Source organism: Ictalurus furcatus, chromosome 5 (genome assembly GCF_023375685.1).
Source record: "Ictalurus furcatus strain D&B chromosome 5, Billie_1.0, whole genome shotgun sequence".
Lineage (NCBI taxonomy): Eukaryota > Metazoa > Chordata > Actinopteri > Siluriformes > Ictaluridae > Ictalurus > Ictalurus furcatus.
In genome coordinates, this window is record NC_071259.1 from 3,086,712 (window position 1) to 3,111,863 (window position 25,152).

General features: G+C 44.3%; 3 protein-coding genes across 4 annotated transcripts in view; 1 reads left to right on the forward strand and 2 right to left on the reverse strand.

Moving 5' to 3' along the window:
• Positions 1-899: 899 nt before the first annotated feature.
• Positions 900-20,073, forward strand: ccdc92 (coiled-coil domain containing 92). The gene is made up of 4 exons (XM_053624205.1): positions 900-1,123; positions 13,561-13,796; positions 14,151-14,192; positions 18,640-20,073. The coding sequence occupies exons 2-4, from the start codon at positions 13,661-13,663 to the stop codon at positions 19,413-19,415; spliced, it is 954 nt and encodes a 317-aa protein (XP_053480180.1). The 5' UTR covers positions 900-1,123; positions 13,561-13,660; the 3' UTR covers positions 19,416-20,073.
• A 940-nt stretch (positions 20,074-21,013) lies between these two features.
• On the reverse strand, positions 21,014-22,149 carry prnpa (prion protein a; the record flags this gene model as incomplete). Its single annotated transcript, XM_053624132.1, has 1 exon — positions 21,014-22,149. A coding segment is annotated over one exon (411 nt), but the record flags the coding sequence as incomplete, so codon positions are not given.
• Positions 22,150-24,012: 1,863 nt separating this feature from the next.
• rassf2a (Ras association domain family member 2a) overlaps positions 24,013-25,152 on the reverse strand; it is an 18,712-nt gene continuing 17,572 nt past the window's right edge. For both annotated transcript variants that reach the window (XM_053624215.1, XM_053624214.1), the window contains exon 10: positions 24,013-25,152. This exon is cut by the window's right edge and continues 258 nt beyond it. The gene's annotated coding sequence lies outside the window, so the exon portion shown is untranslated.

A 25,152-nucleotide genomic window follows, 5' to 3' on the forward strand; every position in this document is an offset into this window, starting at 1 on the left:
TGGTGGTGGTAGTATCATGGTTTGGGGTTGTTCTGCTGCATCTCACCAGGACGGCTCGCCATCATTGATGGAACGATGAGTTCTGAATCACACCAGCGAACTCTAAAGGAAAATGTCAGGACATCTCTCTGTGATCTGAATCTGAAGAGAAAGTGGGTCATGCAGCATGACAACGATCCTAAACACACGAGTCGTTCTACCAAAAGAACGATCAAAGAAGAATAAACTTAATGTTTCGGAACGGCCGAGTCAAAGTCCTGACCTTAATCCAGTAGAAATGTTGTGGAAGAACCTGAAGCGAGCAGTTCCTGTGAGGAAACACACCAACATCCCAGAGTTGAAGCCGTTCTGTCCCGAGGAACGGGATGAAACTCCTCCGAGCGGATGTGCAGGACCGATCAACACTTACCGCAAACGTTTATCTGCAGTTATTACTCCACAAGGGGGTCACACCAGATACCGAAATCAAACGTTCACGTACTTTTACCTCTCACAGATGTGTAACACTGGGTCATTTTCCTCAATGAATAAATGACCGAGTATAATAATTTTATCTCATGTGTGTAACCGGGTTCTCTTGGTCTACTTTTAGGAGCGAATTTTAGGAAAATCCAGAGATGTTTTCGGTCCTATTTTATGCAGAAATGTAGAAAATTCACAAACGTTCAAGCACCGCTGTATACTGTACATTTTATACTGTACATTTGAATGGCTGCAGTTTTCATGGAGTGACCCAGTAGTAAGTTTCTACTTGTGTTTAGCAGATTGTTTTGTCCTTTGGGGAGATTTAGTCGTTGTTTCTGGTACATTAATCCAAACAAAGCGATTAGCACGACTGCATTTAGGAGCTAATTCTTGCTAGCTCGTATTTTCACTCGTTTTCCCAGCATGCTTTGCTTTATTGTATCGTTGCTCGGGGTGACATATGAGAGAGAGAGAGAGAGAGGAAGAGAGAAAGAGAGAGAGAGAGAGAGAGAGAGAGAAAGAGAAGGACACAGGCGCTCTCTACTGTCTGAGGAGAACAGAAATCCCAACGACCGGAGATACTGACAGAATAAAAATAAACAATATGTCGCTCCGTCTCCGTGTTCGGAAACACACTCTTACGCCGTGAATATAGAAGGTACGTGTTTACGCAACCAATTCTTTTATTATATATATTTATACATATGTATACATGTACATTATTATTGTTGTTATTATTTGAGGGATCCGGTCCGGAAGAACCGAGAGCTCGAGCGCATCCTCGCGCTTGCACCTGCCTGCCTGCCTGCCATAACAAAGCTAACAGGCTAACTGCGCATTAACTGTCTAATATAAACCCCTCTGCTTAATGTATAAACTCCATTACGGTTTTAAAACGTGTAATAAATATTTCATTTGCTCCCACACCCATTTGTTATTGTCTACGTATCCAGTAACGACAGCGTTATTGTTGTGGCTTTACACTAGTTGAGTTGTCAAAATGGTTGTCCTTGGTGATGAATGTGACTTTCCCTTATGGGGTCGTTTTAAAATCATTTTTAAAACACAACGTGTATTTTTTTTTTTTTTTATATCATGGTTTCTTTTTTTCATGTCCGCAATGCAGCTGCTGTTTATAACGGATGTGCCTTCGGGCTTTTCCACACAACTGCGCAATATACCGTTTAACCGTTTATATCGCCGTGTTTGTGTGTACATATAGATATATCTATACCGGGCAGAGAAATATGCAAATTAGCTAATGATTTCTGACCAATCAGAGCTTCAAGATTTACATAGAACCTTCTGGATTATTCATGCTATTCCTGTGAGCTAGAATCCGAACTAGAAAGTTTGCTTTCTTGTGGAAAATTTTTGCATGCTTGGTTTTGTGTTTCAGTCATTGTTTAGTCATTTACAAAACGTCCCGAAGAAGGTTAAGGTTCAAGATATAAAACGTTATGTTTCTAACTTTGTACGGAATAAAACGTTCATGCTCTTATAGGAAACTAATCAGCGACAGGGTGGTGTGATGAAGCTGAAGCCTCTGGTATACTTGGTGTTTTTTTTGTTTTGTTTTTTTTTTATACTTGGTCGTACGCATAGCCTTTCAAAATATATGCCGTTTGACATGTACGCGTACACAGGCGGTCGAGGCATGCGCGTTACGACAACATGCACTACCGCTCCTGGCCTGTAAGAGTCAGTACAGAGCAGTAAAGCAGGTCTTCTGGTGTGAAGGACGACAACGAAGAATGCTCGGGCAGTCTCTCACCATGATTAGCACCCATATACAAATCCTCACACACTTTAATGCTAGAATTATACAAACGCGGGTACTTTCTAACCTGCGCTCGTTTCCGTTTCCTCTGTTTATTCCATTTTTTTCTTCGACTACCTTGAGGATCAATGGCCCTGGGTGACTGTTGCCACCTTGTGGAAGAACTAAATAGTGCAACAGAATTAAATGCGCACGTGCGACCTGTCCTGACCTGAAAACTACGCGCGTACTCTTTTTTTTTTTTTTTGCGTCACATGTACTGTACACTGTTCCTAGCGCACACATAAAAACTGAAGCGTCGTTCTGCTTACGTCACTGCAACTATGACAAAGTCGAATGATTTCCAATAACAGCACGCCGTGAAGTGTTTTACTCCTCTTATACCGCAGCGGATTGCCGACGATTACGAGTTTTAATTCATTGATGAACGACATGTTGTACTTTTAACCGTTTATAGTTACATTTAATGTTCAGCCATTCTCTCACCAGCCTCTCTATTTTTTTTTTTAACTGAGAAACAACAAACTGTGTCATGAAGACTGGCGGAACTGTCACCGGCACTGGAGACTCCTTCCATAAGTGTTAAATAAATGTCTGCTTAATCAATGATTACAGCTTATTTTTCATACAGTTTTTAATCCATTTATTATTGGGTTTAGATTTTGTCAGTTAGCTGTTACTATAGAAACGATAACGTATGAATTAATATACTATAAACCCGTGTTTGCTGCTGCAGTTATAGAAAGTTAATTAACACCTGACCAATCAAGGTATAAAGAGTACTAATATTAAAGTGCACCTATTATGGTTTTTCAAATATTACCTTTTGTGTAGTTTGTTATAGAGCTTTTTGTGAATGTGAAAAATCTGCAAAATTTCAAAAATCAAAGTGCACGGCAAACTGAGTTATCGACTCCCAAAAGAAGGAATCGATTCTGAACAGCTGAATTGAGTCGTTAGTGATTCCAGACTAACCTATGTAGGCTTATAATAAAAAGCCCCGCCTCTGGTCTTCATCGGCTGCTCGCAAACAGACGGAGCTGAATCTCGTTACGTTAGTGGGCGTTTCCTTTTTGAAACACGCTGACAGCAGTAGACCAATCACAACAGACTGGGACATTTGACCAATCAGAGCAGAGTATGCTCTCTGAAAGGAGGAGTTTAGAATGAATCATTTAGAACGGATCATTTAACGAGTCGTTTGTGACACTAGGGGGGGAAAAGGTAATGCTGCAGTTTAAATTATGAGCACGTTAAAGTGTTTTTTTGACCTCGGATGCAGGTAAATCTATTGTATGAGACCATAATAGGTGCACTTTAATGTTACACATAAGCAATTTTGTCCATTTTTCTAGCTCTGTTAAAGGATCAAATATAATAAACTGCATTGTTTGCCTTCAGCAAATCATTCTGCATGAATGTAGAATGGTTAACGGCAGGTTTGTTGTTAAAGGCTCACTTATGAACATAAGTAACTTATCAACTTTGCCTGGGCAAGTGGGAAAGTAAATGCGGCTTGTGCGGTTTTTTCATAAAGGCTTTAGATTTGTCGCTGAACGTAAATGTCTCCAAGACCCTCCTGCGTACCGATTCAAAAGCGTTCAAATGTCTGCGTTCAGCGTATCCGTTTTTGATCTAGGTTTTGATCTAGTAGCACATTTGTGATTCTCTTTGCCAGGACTTATATTTTAATTCTTTCCTTCTTTAGGTATGTTAGGTACGGGTGGAAATGAAACTTCTCACCATCTTTGCCTTTTTCGTATGCAAGGCTGGCGCTAACGTCTGACCCGTAAATACCAAAGAAGGAAACCGTACATCTCTACGTTCTCTAGTGGAAATTCCAAATCGCTGGCATGAGTCACGGTAGCGGCGCTGGTGCCCGCTGTCAGTTTCACGCCAAGTGTTACGAGACGCATCAATATGCCAGTAGACTTCTACTTGGAAGCATGAATTATTATGCGGATGATGCCAATTCCGAATAATTACCATGAAGTATCGACCGGAGTCGTTTTAAAAGCTTATACTTGCTGTACTTTATTACACACTTGACTGAAGACTAAGGCTCATCGTTTGTCTAGCCTTCATCACTGTCTGTTTCTGCTAGTTGAAGATTTTTGATTGTTGTCTCTTATAGTTTGGGATTATTGCCAAAGTTTTCTTTCTTTCTCTCCTGATAGGTCAGGTGTAAATTGACGTATCGCTGACTTAAAGCAATAGGCAGAAATCATACAGTATAATAGGGTGATTGCTTTCCAAAGCACTGGGCAAAGTGTATGTATATGTCAGTATATGAGTGTGTGTGTGTGTGTGTGTGTGTGTGTGTGTGTGTGTGTGAGTGTGTGTGAGTGTGTGTAAGCGATGCTCTCAGACTTTCCTCTGGTGCTGTAGCTCATTGATTATTAATGCTGAAGAGGAAATGCAGCATGGTCTGAGAGAGTGAGAGAGAGAGTGAGAGACAGTGAGAGGGAATCTGTCTCGAGGGCATGGACATCTATATATATATCTATATATCTATATATCTATATATATATATATATATATATATATATATATATATATATATATATATGTATATATGTATATGTATGTATGTATATGTGTGTGTGTATACCAAAGCTTCCAACCTGAGGATGTCATGACAGAAAAAGAAAGAGAGATAAGCAAGAGGTGGGGAGTTGAAGGAGCCGAAAAGGAAGGTGGAGTGAAGGAAACGAAAAAGGTGGAGAGGTGAAGGTGGAAAAAGGACAAGAAGTGAAATAGAAGGTGCAAATGTTCAGAGAAAAAAAAGGAGGTTGGAGAGTTGAAGGAGCCAGAAAAAAGGAGGTGGAGTGAAGGAAATGGAAAAAGGTGGAGAGGTGAAGGAGCAAAAAAGGAGGTTGGAGAGTTGAAGGAGCCAAAAATAGTAGGTGGAGTGAAGGAAAAGGGAGGTGGAGAAGCAAAGAAAAAAAAAAGAAGAAGGTGGAGAGTTAAAGGAGCCAAAAAAAGGAGGTGGAGTGAAGGAAATGGAAAAAGGTGGAGAGGTGAAGGAGAAAAAAAATGAGGTGGAGTGAAGGAAATGGAAAAAGGTGGAGAGGTGAAGGAGAAAAAAAAGGAGGTGGAGTGAAGGAAATGGAAAAAGGTGGAGAGGTGAAGGAGCAAAAAAGAAAGGAAGTGAAATCGGAGGTGCAAATGTGAAGAGAGCTGAAGGGGCGAAAAAGGAGGTGGAAAGTGAAGAGGCAAAAAGGAGATGGAGAGATGAAGGAGAAGATTGAAGCGTTAGAAAAGGATTTTTCCGGAGTCCTGGGGCTTGTATGTCCCATAGGTGGGTGGCAGGTTGCATTTCGGGCCGTTAGATTGGAACAGCGTCAGATCAAGCCCGACTCCGGCGTCAGCACTTTAACACTTCAGCTTCTCCACAAATGCTTCCTAAGGGAGGGCTCGAGTCTGGGAATTCAGTGGTTCAGAATTAGGGTAAGTGGAGTTGCTGCTCATGGACGGCAGTAACGATGGATTCGACACTCATCCTGCATGATTTAATCTGATTCCTGGTATAATTGTGCTTTCTGAAATGTGCTTCATTTTCCCCCCCATTGGCTTAACATTTGGTTAAAAAAGAGACTCAGTCCATAGTTTAATAATGTACTAAGGCTAGGGTTAGGGTGAAGTTGTCCTTGTGTCTATTGTGAGCTCGCGAATCCAGACTCGTGCTCTTGCTTGAATTGACTGTAATGTTAACATTTTTAAATGAAACTGTTGTCTGCCGGTTCTACAAGACACATATCGACACCTTGACACATTTCAACTCAGCAAAGGTTTCCGGCACACTATACGCTTTTCTCAACACAAAATAGACGCTTAATTGCTCTTAATCGAAATGATCACAGCGCCTAGCGAGGATCTTCATCACATTCCGCTCCTAGAGCAGACCGTTAAAACCGACCGGCAGTGTGCTTGGATGAAGAGGATGATGAAACGAGTCTGTGGTCTGCATATAGGGTTGTTTTTTTTTTTTATGACCGCTCGAGCCAGTCGATTTTTAAACAGTTCCTATAGGTAATCGGTGAAGCTAATAGCCTGAGCGCCACTGGCCTGAGCCCACTGTCCCAGCGGGAGCCGTTCGGGTACTCGCCGCAACATAAACGTGACGACGTCATGGCTGGTGATGGGAAGACGATTGCGTTTCAGGAAGCGCTCGGATGTTTTACCTTCCGACGTATCGGATATCCATCAACATCAGAAGCAGCTGAGCTCACACCCACACACACCCTTAGATCGCACGCGAAGACGGCTCATTAATAATAGAGTCTGTCTGCGCCGTCCCTCTGTCTCACTTACTGTTCTAGTCTAATGCGGGTCATCAGGCGTTAGCTGTTTCTTGCGCTACTCAAAACCCTTCACACAGCATGGGATTTAGTAATTTGTTTGTGTGTGAAGGGGGGGGGGGGGGGTGGAGGGTGACCTAGCGATCATCAGGATGAGATCAGATGTTTTATTCATGTTGATGATGTAAGAGAGAAAAGCTGCCGAACGTCTTACTAAGTCTGAGCTCAGCTGTCGCACTAATGAGAAGAGTATGATTACATGTCCCTGAAATACACAAAGAAAACATCACCTAGCACATCTCCAGAGAGAGAGAGAGAGAGTGTGTGTGTGTGTGTGTGTAGGCAGTGTCTTCGCTTCTTGCTGGTCCATATTTGAAGGTGACAGAAAGAAAATGTAACGCAGCAGCTGTGAAGTCAGCTCAGGGAGTGATGATGTGTGAAACGAGGAAAGAAGAAAATGGAAAGATGTGTAAAAAGATTAATGCTAGTTTTAGGTAGTGCTGATTATTTCTGTAGTTGTGTGTCATCAGTCCCTTGTGCCAGTAAAAGATCTAAAGCACCATCTCACCGGAAATTATCCTCTAGCACTTTCTGTTCTTAATGGGGCAACCTCTCAAGTGAATTCTGGAGTCCCAAAACCTTGACCTGTTGTTACAACCTGATACCTGTCTTTCCCGAGAACATTTATGAGTATAGGGCCTGTGTGATGCAGTAAGGTGAGCGTATCCTAAGCCAAGGAATGCTGGTTAACTAGGCTACTAACAAGAACCCACATGTGGCAACATGAACATGCTGGCACTTTGTTGTACCATGACCTCGAAGTATCTTCTGTATGGTACTCGGCCACAACGCTACCATTGTTCCCTAATACTATCTAACGTATTTGTCCAGTCTGTTCCATCATCTAGATCCCAATTTGGACCTTGATGTTCAAGCATAAGGTTTGTCCTCAAATCTATGTGTCCTTTCGTAGCCAAGAGAAGAAGAGAAACAGCCACTTCGCATTGCAAGCCTTTGTGCCTGACTTACTATTGGTAGAACAACAAGGAATCTGCCCCAAACCCCAAACCCATCTCAAGCTGCTTCCCAGTTTCCAACCCTAGTTGCTGGTGGGTGGGCGCTTACTCCATTTCCAGCACCCCTTACCTGACAGGCATCTTTGGTTTGCAGCAGGTTAGGTGTTGTCAGTGTGCAGGGCATTCATGGTTGTTCTTTTGGCTAAAGATTTTGGTTTTCAAATGGGAATATTTCATTGATTAGCCCACAGTATCTCCAGAAAAGTGTCTTAAAATGGCTTCCTATGTGTTTGCCTGGTCTCCAGCAGGCCAGTTTGAATAAACTTCCCTCTGATGCACATATTGTTTTGGTGCCTTTGTGGTCAGGCATAATGAGGCTCAAATTCCCATCTCCCTTAATAGCCTAGAGGTCGAAGCTGCCAGAAAACCTTGATTAAATCCTACACTCACTGGTTTCATCCTTTCTCAAGGCTCTCGTAACTCTACCAACCCACCAGATCGAGTCTCAGGCTGCCTCCATTTGTCCAAACCTGGTCGCTGATAAGAGCTTAGTCCATCCCAGCTCCCCATCCTTGACAAGCATCTTTGGTAGCACTGGGTTAGATTATTCTGGGAGGCAGGGCATTGATGGGTGCTCTCTTGCTTGGTTCTAAGAGATTGACCTGATTGTGCCTCCAGGTTTAGCTTCCTTTGATACGGTGTTTGAATTTGAGAGTAGCACACATTATGAATCTTCTCCTTCCACTGGTTCAGATTCATTGGTGAGGAACGGATGTCATATGTTGCACTTAGCAGGAAGCAGTTTTGGCTTGTATCTCTCTGCCATATGTCCTTCCAGCTGAGCTTCCTTCTCTTCACGCTCTCCCAGTTCCCCACTGTCCCTGTCCGGCATATTAGACAAACATAGTGTACCTCTTCCCCAATCTGCGCAATTCTGACAGAACCAGATTCCTCTCTGGTGAGGTTACCTTGTTCCAGAAGCATCTGTTTTTTATCCATCTCTTTCCACCCTGAAGCCACAGTTGGTGCTGTGTACGTTCTCACTGCATAACGATAGTCTTATAGGGTCACGTAATACCTTATATGTACTGGTATATCGGTACACACAAAAGCCACACCTTAAGGAGAATTAAAACCCGTATACCGGATCAAACGTCATACCGCTCGCTACTACACTACCGTAAGAGTGCATTACTACGAGCAGCTTGTCGCTAGCTACCCACAAACGTGTCCTCACATAACCGTAAAATTAGCCCGTTCTGCCGTCTGTCTGTCTGCGTCTTGTCTCTCGGCTCCCCTCCTCCTCTTCTGTAATTCTCTGAACATCCAGATGTGACACATTTATTAGATTTCATGATCAATATTAGAGCGGAGGAGGATGATCCTCGCTGAATTATTCAGACTGCAGGAGTTTTAGGCCTGATTTAGAGCTTCTAATCAACCCCACTCATGGGATAAGTGCACATTGATGTGATTGAAGTGCGTAATAATTTGATGATCCTTTGAAAAGCTTTGCATCATTTTACTCGGGCGCAGCGCAGACTAAACGATGCGTATCGAGGCTTCTTGTCCTCCTTGATGTTTGACTGCAGTTTATTTCGAACGAAACTGTACTCGTGAACTCCATTGCAGTAGCATGACAGGCAAGTCATTCGTGACGTCTAAAATGTGGAGTGGAGCCGGTGATGGGATGGAGAATTTCAGCTTCTTTTAGCTAGTAACCTCAGCTAACAGGACACCTGACAAACTAGTATCGTAGCAAACAGGTGCAAGCATGACGTAGCCGAGTCCCGAGAGGCTAAATTTCCCCGGGCTGACGTCAACATGGCTGGGAGTTCAAGGAAATATCACTGGCCTTGCTTTCTGGATGGGAAGGACGGCGTTGACGTGATCTCACTCAGAGAACAGCTAGCTAATGGTGACTTCTGGTGAGCTCATGGACAAAGAACAGGGCAGCGTGGGTCTCCTTCAAGCACCTTTAGCTGCCCTTTGACATTGTACAAGCAGCAGTTTCAAAACTTGAAGTCCCTTACAGTACAACTCCAAGGTCACCGGTTTGAACCCGAGTTTGGGTTACACTATCACGTAGTTTCTGTGCACGTCCTCCCCAACTTTGGTTTCCTCACACCTTCCGAAGACATGGCAGTAGGTGTATTAGCGAAGGTAACTCACCCTGGGTGTCATTGAGTACGTGAATGTGTGTGCGCATGGTCTCCTGTGATAAGCTGGCGTCCCATCCATGTTGCATTCCCACCTCACGCTCGGGATCTAACGTGACCTTGACCAGGATAAAATGGTTATTGAAGATAAATCATTCCAAGCTTGAGTTAAGGTTTCTGGCTAAGTGCTAGCTAAGCAGCTTGCCGCCGAGATTAAGCAAGCGGACGGCCGTCTAAAAACTAGGCGAGGTGGTGATGTGATCAGAACTTCAGCAGGAAGCCAACATGCCATTACCCACAATGTGTCGTTAGCATAAACAAGCTAACTTGTGAGCTAGCATTATCGTTAAAGGGCTAAGATAGGAAGTAAACACTAACCGTGCTAGCTCTAGCAATGGTATCGGTTAGGATCTTTTTAACTTGTTTAACTGTAAGTCTACAAGCTGTGAAACGATATCTTTTCGTGGTCGTCCTTGATACAGTGTTGAAATAAACCCGGTCATTTTGTTGGCAACAAGCTAGCCGGCTAATGTTAGCGTTTTAGGTGATAACTTTAACACTGATGTATTTACCTTCTCAAAACAGAACGAGAAGGTACGTTGTGTGTACGTTGACTATCTGTAGCAAATACGAATATAAATGTAAAAAGAAGGTGTGAGCAGCCACGTTGGTACGACCGTGCGCTGAAGACTCCTTCCCAACTTTCCGAAGTGCCTCGCTAGCAAGGTGAGCGCATGATGAAACGTTGACGCTCGGGTTGTTGCGTGTTGGTGCATACGAACGAGGTCGGGGTCTTATTTTAAGACTGCGTCACAAGAGATTCATAAAGACTGATTATGCAGGGATGCAGTTTACTCCCTCTCTCCATCTGTAACCAGCTCGGTGTGATGGCTCTCCAGCTGCTCCTGTGCCCTGCCGCTATTAAACCCTTCTTTTCTTTTCTTTTCTTTTCGTTTTTTTCCTTTTATCTCTTTTTCTGTCCGCTGCCTCCTCTAACAGGCTGTAATGCTATCATTAGCTGTCCATGGCTCTTTGTTCTGAAAGGCAGGATGATGATGGGAAAGAATAGTGCTATCAGGAGAAGGCAAGGCTGCACTTAGTGTGTGTGTGTGTGTGTGTGTGTGAGACCTGCTTATTATTCCATCAGTTCAGCACTGCTTTTGTCCCTGATTCAGCCATGTTCACACGGCATTTGCCCTCAAAATGAAGCTTAAACACACACACACACACACACACACACACACACACACGCAGTGTACTTCCTCATACTTATAGAGGATAAGTGTGAGTTTATTCACCTGATATAGCAGGTTAGTTGGTGATTATATTACATTACTAAAATATTTCCTTAAACGTTTCTCATCTCTCTCTCTCATCTCTCTCTCTCTCATCTCTCTCTCATCTCTCTCATCTCTCTCTCTCATCTCTCTCTCATCTCTCTCTCTCATCTCTCTCATCTCTCTCTCTCATCTCTCTCTCTCATCTCTCTCTCATCTCTCTCATTTCTCTCTCTCATCTCTCTCTCTCCTCTCTCATCTCTCTCATCTCTCTCATCTCTCTCTCATCTCTCTCATTTCTCTCTCTCATCTCTCTCTCTCATCTCTCTCTCTCATCTCTCCCTCTCATCTCTCTCTCTCTCCTCTCTCTCTCTCTCATCTCTCTCATCTCTCTCATTTCTCTCTGTCCTCTCTCTCTCTTCTCTCTCTCTCATCTCTCTCATCTCTCTCTCATCTCTCTCATCACTCTCTCTCATCTCTCTCATCTCTCTTTCATCTCTCTCTCCTCTATCTCTCTCATCTCTCTCTCTCATCTCTCTCTCATCTCTCGCTCATCTCTCTCTCATCCTTCTCTCTCTCTCTCTCTCTCTCATCTCTCTCTCTCATCACTCTCTCTCATCTCTCTCATTTCTCTCTCTCTCATCTCCCTCTCTCTCTCATCTCTCTCTCATCTCTCTCATCTCTCTTTCATCTCTCTCTCTCCTCTATCTCTCTCATCTCTCTCATCTCTCGCTCATCTCTCTTTCATCTCTCTCTCTCCTCTATCTCTCTCATCTCTCTCATCTCTCGCTCATCTCTCTCTCATCCCTCTCTCTCTCTCTCTCATCTCTCTCTCTCATCTCTCTCTCTATCATCTCTCTCATCTCTCTCTCTCCTCTATCTCTCTCTCTCATCTCTCTCTCTCATCTCTCTCTCATCTCATTTCTCTCTCATCTCTCTCTCATCTCTCTCTCTCATCTCTCTCATCTCTCATCTCTCTCTCTCATCTCTCTCATCTCTCTCTCTCTCATCTCTCTCTCTCATCTCTCTCTCTCATCTCTCTCTCATCTCATCTCTCTCTCATCTCTCTCTCCTCTCTCTTCTCTCTCTCTCATCTCTTTCATCTCTCTCTCTCTCATCTCATCTCTCTCTCATCTCATCTCTCTCTCATCTCATTTCTCTCTCATCTCTCTCTCATCTCTCTCTCTCTCATCTCTCTCATCTCTCTCTCTCTCATCTCTCTCATCTCTCTCTCTCTCATCTCTCTCATCTCTCTCTCTCATCTCTCTCTCTCATCTCATCTCTCTCTCCTCTCTCTTCTCTCTCTCTCATCTCTTTCATCTCTCTCTCTCTCCTCTCTCTCTCTCTCATCTCTCTCTCTCCCCCTCTCTCCCCCTCTCTCCCTCTCTCTCCTCTCTCTCTCATCTCTCTCATCTCTCTCTCTCTCTCCCTCTCTCCCTCTCTCTCCTCTCTCTCTCTCTCTCTCTCACTCATCTCTCTCATCTCTCTCTCTCATCTCTCTCTCTCATCTCTCTCTCTCTCTCATCTCTCTCTCTCTCTCTCTCTCTCGGAAAGTTTCACAAGTTTCAAAAGAACATTACAGAGGAATAGACCAGTCCCACGCCCACTCATATTTAATGAGATTATTATTATCATTACTAATTAAGAACATTATATGGTCTGAATTGCGCCACCTTATTTCCTGATCATTTAGATTTGAAGTGTGCTGCAGTTTTTCACTGTTTATAAAAACGTGAGAGAGGACTTCAGTTGCTTAGAAGGTTCCTTCGTGACGCAGCGGACTATTTACACGTCTTCTCCTCGGAGTGATCTTTGGTCCGTTGGTCCACCACTCCTGATGAAGATAACAATGTTCTCGAATTCCCTCCATTCGTACGCAGTCTGTCTGACTGTAGTTTGGCGGAGTCCAAACTCTTTAGAGATGCTTTCGTAATCTTTTCCATTCAGCATCGACAGCATGTCTCCATAAGTATTGGCACCCTCGATTTGTGGTTAATTGGCTTAATCTCACCCGGCAACTCTGGCCATTACTTTAAGCACATTTATTCTAAAAAACCCCTATCAAAATATACTCCTTAATAAAAACAAAAAACAAAAACGTGTGTCGCAATTATTGGCACCCCTGCTTTTAGTATTTTGCTAACGTAACAGCACCGAGTCTCCTGCACCTATAACACACCTCGATGAGACTGCAGAATCCGAGACCTTCCTCAATATATCGACATGGTCCTCGGTCTTGTAACACGATCGGAGTTTTTTTTTTTTCCAAGTTGTAAAATCTTCGGAGACGCAGTGTTCCGGGCACAACGACATGCCGTACTTTTAAGCATGAGGTTTAAATCTTGCACAACTCAGCAGATCTTCTAAACTTGATTGTAACGTCCAAATAGTCCGAAAATAATCATCTACCGTCAGTTCGTTGAGTTTAGACACGTTTTAGATAATGGGTAGTTTCCACAGCTTTTGGTGGAGAAGTGAAAATCTAAACAAGGTGAAGGTCATAGCTCTAAGTATGCCCCATCTTTTTTTTCTTTCCCCCCCCCCCCCTCCCTGTGTTTGCAGCTTTTAGTGGGTGTCTGTGTGTGAGTGTGTGTGAGTGAGTGTGTGTGTGTGTGTGTGTGTGTGTGTGCGCTTGCGTGTGTGAGCGTGTGAGCTGGTCATCATGGCCTCCGAGAATGTGACCTTGGAGAATCAGCTTCACAGTGCACTGAAGAACCTGCTGTTCCTGCAGCAGGACCACGCCGACACGCTGAAGGGGCTCCATGCGGAAATACGCCGCCTGCAGCAGCACTGCACTGGTACACGCACGCACACACACACACACACACACACACACACACACACACACACACTACAATCTAAAGACTATAGTACTTAAGCATATATGTCAATATATATCAACATATATCATTAAATATATCTTTTATATATATATATATATATATATAACATTTGCATTGTGTATTGTTTTTAATTAAGGGTTCATTAAGAGATCTTTTCTCCAAGTACACAATAATATAAATATTAATAATATTAATAAGACTAAGTGAGGAACCCACTATGAAGGATGCTCTGTACCTCCAATCTAACATCTCATCTGTCTCTCTCTCTGTCTCCCTCTCCGTCTCTCTCCTCCTGTCTCACCCTCACAGATCTGACATATGAGCTGACGTGCCGGAGTTCTAATCCGAACGGTAAAATCTCTCGCACACCTGTCTCACACACACACACACACACACACACACAGACACGTTTATTATCTCTGTCAGTGTTTTAGATACAGCCTCTGATGCAGAAGTTTGGACCGAGTTCTCGTCTCACCCCGTGTGCGACTTTATTCTGGAAAAAGGAAGATCCTTCGTATTATTATTTATTTTTTATGTATTTTTCACTGTGTTAGTGATTAGTGCTGGTCCTCTGGTGGTGATTGAAGCGGTTTAAACTGCAGTGGGTCGTAAATAAGGTTTTAGTGCCGCTGCAGAAAACGAGAGGGAGGGAGAAAGAGAGCGATCTGGAGAGAAATAGCCCTCTGTCCCCAAACACACATACATCACCATGGCCCTGTGCTGTAACCTGGCAACCCAGCAGCCCAGCCAGAACACACCCTCACTCACTCACTCACACACACACACACACACACACACACACACACCCCTCTCTGTCCCCTGAGTAATTTCCCATTCTCACACACACACACACAAATGTTTATTTGTTTGCATGTTTGTTTATCACAGTCACATGCTCTTCTCATCTTCTCGTCACTTCTGTTCTGTTCCACGCTATAAATATATCAATATATATTCCGTTCATGTTCATATCAATTAATTAATTTTATTCTCTTCCGCTGTTTTTGTTTTATATTCGGTTCTGTTTAATTATGTTGTTGTTTTTTTTGGCACTGTTCTACTCGGTTCCGGTATATTCTGTTCGGTTCTATTCTGCTCTGTTCTGGGTTTTTTTGTGTGTGTGTGTGTGTGTGTGTGTGTGTTTGTTTAGGGTCTAGGTTCAATCTGGTTCTCTTCTAACGTATTCCGTTCTGCTGCGTTGTTTTGTAACCTGTTCTGTCCCGTTCAAATCTGTTCTGCTCTGTTCCATCCAGTTGTGTTCTATTCCGTTTGTTTGGTTCTGCTGTGTTCTGTTCCGTTCTATTCTATTCTATTCTATTCTATACTATTCTATTTCCTTACATCCTGTCGTACCGTGTTCCATTCTGTTCTATTCCATTACGTTCCATTCTGTTTTATTCTATTCCACTGGGCTCCGTCGTGTTGCGTTCTCTATTCTGTTAAATTCTACCGTATTTTGTGTTCCATTCTATTCTGTTCTGTCGTGTTCTGTTGTGTCCGGTGTGTATATTGTGTTCCATTCTAATCTATTCTGTTTTGTTCTATCCTATTTTATTTTGTTTGTTATGCTCTGTCGTATTGTGTTCCATTCCGTTCTATTCTATCTTCTATTATGTCCTATTCCTATTGTGGCGATCTATTTTATTATGTCCTGTCGTATCGTGCCCCATCCTATTCTAGTTTTTCTTCTGTTCTGTCCTGTTCTATTCTATTCAGTGCCGCGACTCGTTTCCCCCGGCGTTCGAGCGCGGGCTCGGTGTGAACATTATCACGGCTTTACTGTAACCGTGAGGAGGAGAATCGAATTAAACTTTACCGCACGATGTGCTCTTGGTAAAGATGTGTTTAGAGACAGATATGCTCCAGGCCTGACCGAGGGCGTATGACTCTGTAGCGAAGGCGAAGTTCAGGAAGCAGTACAGAGCTGGAGGAAAGCGAGGCTAAATTACATTACAGCAGCGCGGCTCTCTGGCGTGAAATAAAAAGCCCGGTGCACGTATATAAAGGGCTTTCAGCTTGCGTAAGCGTGATCCGCTGAGGTGACGCCTGCGTTTTTGCTAATCTGATAGGTGTCTTCCTCGGTGTCTGATGCTATTTTTGTGGTCATAAATGAAGGCACTGCATGTGGAGCAGCACGACAGGGAGCGTGACATCAGAAATCCACCGGTTTCATTCCTTACAGCCCAGTTTTTGGATGTTCAGTGTCGGCGTCAACACACGCTAGTACACACTGTTCACATTCAACTGAACGCAATGAATGATTGTCAAACACAGAACGTGAGACAGGAACTCGCTCGAATCATTAGTTGTTGTTGTTGCTGCTGCTGTAGAGATGGTACAGGAAATAAAATTACACACAGCGATGTCAAAGCAGCGCTAATGCACATGGGCTAATGCATTATTTGCAGGCTGTACTGTCTGGGCCTCATCGGCGCCATCTCTCTCTCACACACACACACACACACACACACACACACGCACACACAGCGCTGGTAGAAGTCAGCTGAAAAGAGAGACGGTTAATCGGTTGTCTGGACACGTTGACGGACAGCCGTCATGTCGCGTCTCTCAGATTCGTCTCGGGCATCTTCCCCCTCATCCTCCTGAGTGTGAAGGGATGACGCAGTAGAGAGTATAGAGGTGTTATTAGGATTAGACGTTCACGTGATTGGAAAGGTCAGAGGGAGAGCTGACCCTGTGTGTGAGTCACACCATTACGGCCACATGAGCTCATCCTGTCAGCTTCTGCTATTAGACTTAAAGAGAGAGAGAGACACAGAGTGAGAGAGAGAGAGAGAGAGAGAGTGAATATGTTGTGTGTTCAAATTCGTGAGACATGAGCTCGTAATTGTGAGGAAATTACGTCAGCATCGCGCGATATAAAGTTAAGGAAGGAAACAAGCATCCGTACTTCACCATATCAACCATTATAGGTTTTTTTTTATTTTTTATTTATTGTTATAGTGTGAGTATCCTCCATACAAGTCTGTCTATAACAGCAGCTGTAACAGAACTACACCTTCTGACCGGTCAGAGTCGAGAATCCAACACCGCTGTGGGGTAGAGAGATCAGAAATGCATCGGGTATGTGTTCGCGTGTGAAAGATTTTCCTCCACACTGTCGTACATGTTGGAAGGCGTGAGATGGCTGTAACGGGTTTGTTTTATACGCTAGGTATAAAATGCAGCGACGCTCCCACCTCGCTACTGGAAAATGTACTGCAGTTACTCTAAATGCTTGCCTGCTTGTGTGTGTGTGTGTGTGTGTGTGTGTGTGTGTGTGTGTGTGTGTGGGGTGAGCAGAACTGAAGGTCAGTAGAGGGTGAGATGCTCCTCTACACTCACATCGATTAGCACTGTAACAGGAGGCAGCTCGTCTCTCTGTCTCGCTCTCTCTCTCTCTCTCTCGCTGTCTGTCTCTCTCTCTCTCGCTGTCTGTCTCTCTCTCTCTCGCTGTCTGTCTCTCTCTCTCTGTATCTCTCTCTCTCTCTCTCTCTCTCGCTGTCTGTCTCTCTCGCTGTCTGTCTCTCTCTCTCTCGCTGTCTGTCTCTCTCTCTGTATCTCTCTCTCTCTCTCTCGCTGTCTGTCTCTCTCTCTCTGTGTCTCTCTGTATCTCTCTCTCTCACTCACTCTCTCTGTCTCTCTCTCTGTCACTTGCTGTCTCTATCACACTCTCTCTTTATCTCTCTGTATCTCTCGCTCTCTGTCACTCTGTCTCTCTCTCACTCTCTCTCTCTTTTTCTCTCCCTCTCTGTCTCTCTCTGTCTCACTCTCTCTGTCTGTCTCTCTTTGTCTCTCCCTCTCTGTCTCTCTCTGTCTCTCTCACTCTCTCTTTGTCTGTCTCTCTTTGTCTCTCCCTCTCTGTCTCTGTCTCTCTCTCTCTCTCTCTGTCTCTCTCTCACTCTCTATGTCTGTCTCTCTTTGTCTCTCCCTCTCTGTCTCTCTCTCTGTCGCTCTCTCACTCTCTCTGTCTGTCTCTTTTTCTCTCCCTCTCTGTTTCTCTCACTCTCTCTCTGTCTCTCTCACTCTCTCTCTCTGTCTGTCTTTCTCTCACTCTCTCGTTGTCTCTCTCTCTCTGTCTCTCACTCTCTCTCTGTCTTTTGTGTATATTTGTGGCCCCACCCTGTTTAACTGATGCAGAGAGCGAGAGAGAGAGAGAGAGAGAGAGAGAGCAAATGGATAGAATGACTTTCGTAGTTCTAAAAATAGGTGGCACATACTTTGTGTTGGCGTGAAGCGTGACTGCGCGTTACATTTTGTGTGTTTGTGTGCAGTCGATTTCCAAAAACGTGTTCAAGTTATTTCTAATAACAACAAGGTGAAAATATGACCCTTTTCATTATCTTTATCTAATTCAGAATCAGAATTGAAGATACGTCTTTAACGATGTCGGACGTTGATCTGTCTCTGGGTCACGGGCCGAAGGACGTAGGAGGGCGGAGTCGAGGGGACGTCAAGGAGAGGTGACGAAACTGGGACGCGTGTGTCTATTCGTGTTAGTCAGCGCTGCCCTCTACAGGCTCAGCGTAGAAACAGCATCTTGTCTTTTTAAATTTCCACTGGGTGTGAACGTGTGCGCGCGTGGGTTCCTGTGGTGGTGTGGTGGTGCGCAGGCGTCCCATCCAGGGTGTTTTCCGACCTCACGCCCAGTGTTCCTGGGGTAGAACCCGAATCCACGGCCACCCTGATCAAGGATAAAACCCTTACTGAAGATGAACGTATGAATTACTGTATACAGTGTAATAATCCAACAATAGAGGGCATGTCAGAACCGTTCCGTTTGTGTGTTTGGCAGACGATGGCGAGGCACGTTGCAGAGAGCTCCAGCATCGCTGTGAGGAGCTGGAGGAGCAGCTGAAGGCCAAAGAGCAGGAGAACAGCGAGCTGATGCGTGAGCTTGAGCAGAAGAACGCCATGATCTCGGTGCTGGAGAACACGATCCGCGAGCGCGAAAAGAAGTACCTGGACGAGCTGAAGCTCAAGAGCCACCGGCTGGCCGTGTTATCCGGGGAGCTGGAGCAGAGAGCCGGCACCATCGCCTTCCTCACCGCACAGCTCCACGCCACCAAGAAGCGGCTTCTAGAGGGCGGAGCCGCCTTCAAACCGTCCCCGCCGGCCGAGCCTCGGCTCGACTCGCCCACCCACGGAGCCGGCAAGCAGCCGGACACGCCGCGCAGGCGCATGCGCAAGAGCCTGTCACAGCCGCTGCACTGCGAGTACACCGAGCTCTACAGGGTGGGCGCGGCCGACGGTCGCAGAATCGTCCTTAGAGACGCCGCAGGAATGATGCCCGACCCCGCACCCTTCCTGCAGGCCCGAGACACGCCCTCTAACACCGACGCGCAGCCAGTGTTGCGCGAACGCCCCCCTGTAATCCCGCCCATCGTGTCCGCAACAAGCCCCACCCATGCTCTAGTGCCTCCGAGCCCCAGGCAGCAACGAAGCCCCGCCCACGTCGGAGTGGCGCACAGGATTCATCACCCACCTGCAGAAGTGGAGACGCTCGCTGTGGATCAGGTTAGCGGAGAGAAGGTGGTGCGTAAACCATCAGGCACTGACAGAACTGTTTAACACACACACACACACACACACACACACACACACCTCGACAGTGTCTTACACTCACACTGATTACAGCCAATACAGTATGAGCAGAACTGAAAAGAAAACACACACACAAGCAGTCTATACAAATCACACTATATATCTCAGTACTATAACACTGGAATAATTCATGTAGCTACACACACACTGGACGACACACACCGGGACGTACTCCAGCTTCACGGGACGGCGATGTAAACAGGAGAACGGACGAATAAGACTTAACGAGACGGGAGTAAAGCATCATCCTCTCTATATCCCGCTGTTTACTGTTTATGCAAAACTGCGACACGCAAGAACACGTGGATTTTTTTTCATGCTCTGTTTTTTGGAAACGAGTGTACGCATGCCAAATGTTTCACTTCCCTTACCTCATTCACACTGTAAACGTTTGCTTTCTGTCATCATCTGGCTCGCCCTATTTTTTCTTCCCCCCTCCTCATAAAACGAACTCAGTATACGCAGCCAAGTCTCGTCATCGCTTTTCATTATAGACGCATATTTATTGACGCGCACTGCGCTAGTAAAGCAGGTTTGCACTGTCCTTCTGTACAGCTCGTTCACATTACTGTAAACTCCTGCTGCTTTCCCAATCTCTAACATATAAAGCAAGTGATCAAACAAAATAAAACTGGCTTCGTGGAGTTTTTATTTATTTATTTTTACGTTATATATAAGTTTACATTTACGGTATTTGGCAGATGCTCTTATCCAGAGCTCCTACATTCCTACATCTGAGCAATTGAGGGTTAAGGGCCTTGCCCAAAGGCCCGACAGTGGCAGCGGTGGCAACCCTCTTCCCTTATTCGGTCTGCATTTTCTATCCCTGTTTTGTTTTTGCGCTTAAATTCAAGTGCTTGTGTTTAAAGATAGTGATGTATGCAGTGATACTGTCCCCGTGCTGCGTGGGGTTTCCTCCCCCGGTCCAAAGACATGCATGGTAGGCTGATTGGCGTGTCTAAAGTGTCCGTAGTGTACGAATGGGTGTGTGAATGTGTATGTGATGGATTGGCACCCTGTCCAGGGTGTACCCCGTCTTGTGCCCGATGCTCCCTGGGATAGGCTCCAGGTTCCCCCCGTGACCCTGAAGAAGGATAAACGGTATAGAAGATGAATGGATGGATGGATGGATGCAATGTTGAAAACCCCCTGTCTTGGATACTTCAGCTTTAATAAATAAATAAATAAATAAATAAACAAAATCGGTGAGCTACACGCAGGCGATGATCTGAATGAACAGCCCTGAAAATCAACTCGGCGCGTAACCCGACTCTGAAGACGAGCAACTTTCCCTGACTAAACGTTTAGACACCGAATCGTGATTCTGAGTGACAGCTGACCGAGCGAAAACAAAACAAAAACAACAAAACACAACTTTAGAATGAACAAATAGTTTTATTGTTGATCTTCATGTTTACACAGTGATTACAGCATTGCAAACGTGCACGTCTGTACGTGAAACACGAGCCCCGCAGTGAAAATGAGACGTGACGTAGACTGTACCTAGATCTTAAACGTGACTTGTCTTTGCCCTGACACACCTGGCGTCCTGTCTACTCTTAATCCACTAATGTGATTTACAGAGCCTGCTTTCTATATCCCCGGAGGCGCTTTAGGACCCAGGGGACACCGAGACGTGTCGTAGCTTGTTAGCGCGCGCGTCGAAAACCTCAAAAAGAGTAAAAATCAAAGACAGTGTGCGCACAGCTACGATGAAAGGTTCAGGAATGCAATTGTATAGTACAAAATGTAGTATAGAATCATTTTATATTCAAAAATAAAAGACGAAATAGAAATAGACAAATACTGTCTCTAAAGGTGATTTATTTACAAGTCAGGAAAGCGTATAGTCTCCACTTTAGCATGTCTAAATCATCATAAATAGTACTAATTGGAACCTTTCCTTGTTGTTGGGGTTTACTTTTAATATCATCCACCTGGAAATGTGGCCATCGTGGACCATAATTACCTTTTAGGATAAAAGATACTCTTCGTGCCCTTTTCTAGGTAAAAGATATACTGTATATTAACAGTACAAACCCAGCAACAAGGTAAGGTACAGGTTGCTAGAAAAAACAAAACAATTCTGATAGTGCACACTCGCAATCAAAATACATTTGTACGCCGTCCGATATAATATAAAGTATCGTAAAATAGCATAGAATACAGAATAGGTTTGTAATGAGAAAAGACACAAATTGACCTATATTGTTTGAATCATTATCCGGCTAATCAAGTCTCAGTGCTAAACTGGTAGCTATTGGGCTATCGAGCGAAAGAGGAAGAGAGTCTATGAGATCCAGTACCCGATTAAGAATGATACGGTGGTGGTGAAGAGCAGCACGTAGCTGTAAGCGTGCCCCCTGCTGGCAGACCCGGCGTAGTACTCCATATCCGTCTCGTTCCTGGACCCGTCTTCATGATGGCGTACCTCGCTGTACCTCGGGTGGCCGTACCCGTGCCCGTAGCTGTCATACCCCCTGTGCCACGCGTGACCGTAACCATATCCAGGTCGAGACATCGAGCCGAGCCCGTGGCCGATCACCATGCCTCCGAGAGCGCCGGCTGCCGCTGCTCCTGCGATCTTCCCAGTGTTCGATCCAGATGACGAACTTCCGCTGTGGACGTGCGGAGCTTTGTAGTGGTGGCCGCCTCCAACGCCGGCTCCTCTCTGAGCTCCAGCGCCTCCCCAGCCCCCTCCTACTCCGGCCCGCCCTAAACCACCCCAGCGCCCACCCGCGCTTCCAAATCCACCCCGACGAGACAGAACGTCAGGGCACAGCGTCAACAGGAGCAGCACGCAGGTCAAGACCGAAACACTCCGAGAGAGCATGACGGGGACAATCAATTATCTGTGAAGAGAGAGAAAGGTCAGAGTTCAAATTGCAGCAAAACACCTAATGCATATTTTATACACCATGACCTAATCAATAATTCAGAGGTGTAGGGACACACCTATGTACAGTCCTTCCTAGAGCGGGGGGGGGGACAAGAACACACACTGCGTGAAGGAGACAGGCGAAATGCCGATATTTCTCACTTCTAAGTGGCATTAAAGCTTATCGACTTATTGCTATTTCGGCTTAAGAGAATCAAGACGAGCCCAAGGCTAATCTATAAATCCAAGGTTAGTTCACACTTAGATACACTTTGTCTATAAAAGGTGTGTTTCAAACATGACATTACGTTAAAAACAGTGCATCAGCCATTCCGAGCATCGCCATAGCGACAAAATCCCAATGAATCCGAGTGTGTTTCTGCTAGAAGACCCGAGTGTCTACGTCTTTTAAGGGACAAAAACAGGTTGTGTCAGACCTGTAATCCGATTTAGATCAGCATCTGGTTTTAAAGCACATCCTGCTTTTATAACAGTCCGCTCCGATTAGCCGTAATCGCGCTCTCTTCGCCGCCTCGTTCACACCTCCGCAGCGCGATCAAACACCTGAACCAGGATAAATCGATCCGCAAGTGGGGATGAGCTGTACGGTCTTAACAGCACCGAGATGACACTTTCCATTAAAAAAAACCTAAGTAACAACATTTTGGGGGTTAAAAAAAAAAACAACAAATTCATTCACAGCACATAGAAAAGAAATGCGAATTGGACAGGACGATGGGAGAACGAAAGTAAGGAGTAGTTTATACAAGATAAACTGTATAAAAGAAGGTGATTATCTTACCTGTAGGATTAAACGTTGAAGTAAAAAGTCCTTCGGCAGTTCAGGTCTGAAGACTAGATGGACTGGGACACTCGCACAGCCGCAGAGCGATTTAAACACACACACACGCACACACACACACACACTAATCTCCCCTCCCTGATTGGCTGTGTGCCTCAGGTCCGCACCTTATCCTGGATATTCTCTGACATCAGAGTCAGAGTTTAGAGCACACACACCCACACCCACACACACACACCACACAGTCATCGTGATGACCTGCTGAAGGCAGATTGACAGCTGCATTCATGATTTGAGAGTGATAAATTTAATAACCAGCCGTATCTTATGGTTTCTAACATGTAGAGGAGCAGGTGAAGGAATGGCTTGTATGTGTGTGTGTGTGTGTGTGTGGGGTGGGGTTCACATGATTCCAGTGTGACAATGAAAGTGTCTGTGGTTAATTAGCTTAATCTCGCACCATAATAATATAAGAAATATGAGCCAAATCTAACATTTCTGATGTCTAATAATTTAACGTTCTTTTAAATTTCTAAATGCAGGGTGCCAATACCTTTGGAGCTAACTGTAACTACATGGCAGCTAAAAGTTAGTCTTATCTTTGAAATTATGGACATTCTTCAGTAGTCTCCTTACAATAATAATAATAATAATAATAATAATAATATAAACAAATGTGTATATATATATATATATATATATATATATATATATATATATATATATATATATATATATATATATAAATAACAGTCTGCACAGAAAGAAGACGAAGCCACTAGTTTTGTTTTCCAATTGTGTTTACTTTTGTCAGCATTCTATCATCTCGACTTCACTGTTAAAACTAGAGACATGCTGGATGGAGATTTCTCTAAGCATCCAAAACATTACAAGAGGAGAATGTGATGTAAAAAAATAATGAAGCGAGTTTAACAAAAAAGGGATAAAAACATTACAAATTTATTCTCTCTAAAAGCATACACGCACACACACACACACACACACACACACACACACACACACACACACACACTTCTCCAGCAGCTTGTGCTTTAGTTAATGACAGCGTAAACATGTTCACTACATCATACACATTAACACATCACATGTTAGGCTGAGATTGGTTTGCTAAACATGACTAGCTCATAAAAGTAGTGTGTGTGTGTGTGTGTGTGTTATATTGTGCTTATTATCGAGTCTTCTTACACAGAAGCAACTGGCTCAGGTTGATCGAATGTGCTTTTCTATTTCGTGCCTTTAGGGGGCGCCAAAAACAATAATCAGAGGAATCCGTTTGTAGATTTAATTATTAAAACTGGAATATTTAAAAAATATAACTATATGACATTTGACAATTTCTTTGCTAGCTAGCTAATTAACACACCAAAAAGAGGTTGTTTATAAGTTTAGGCGTCGGAACGCTCCGGAACGTCCAAAGAGCTGGAAAATTTGTCGGGAGTTTTGTGTTCGCTAATTTTTCCAGCTAGCTAGCCTGCCTCATTTCCTTACCATAGAACCGTCTTAGCTAGTCCGCTAATGTTACCCGTCTAATTCGCTAGCTAAATTTCTGTACTTCAAAATCAAAGTCATAGTCAAGCATCGCTTGCTTTCGATGTGTCTATTCGTTTATATGTTTTATTGTGTGCTTTGTTTTCCAGCTAGCACGCTAATTCTAGCCAGCTAGCTGCTTAGCGTCGTGTATTATAATAATAATACAACTCTGATTAATTACTGTTTGCATAGTTAGCTAGCAAATGTTCCTAGGCAACTTAATTAACGTGGATTTCTTAGCTAGTCGGCAAGCTAGCCAATTAGAAAGCTTCACACTTCGTCTTGTGCCGCTGTAGGTGACACGTACGCAATGACGTCGACGGGGTGTTTTGAAACGCAGGAAAAGAATTGACGGAAAACCCTGAACACTTCTAAAACCCTGAACACTTCCTGGTCAATCGCGACGCTGAAGACCACCCGGACCATCCTGTGTGACGAAAGCAGGTAACGTTTCACACAGAAATAAAGGTAAT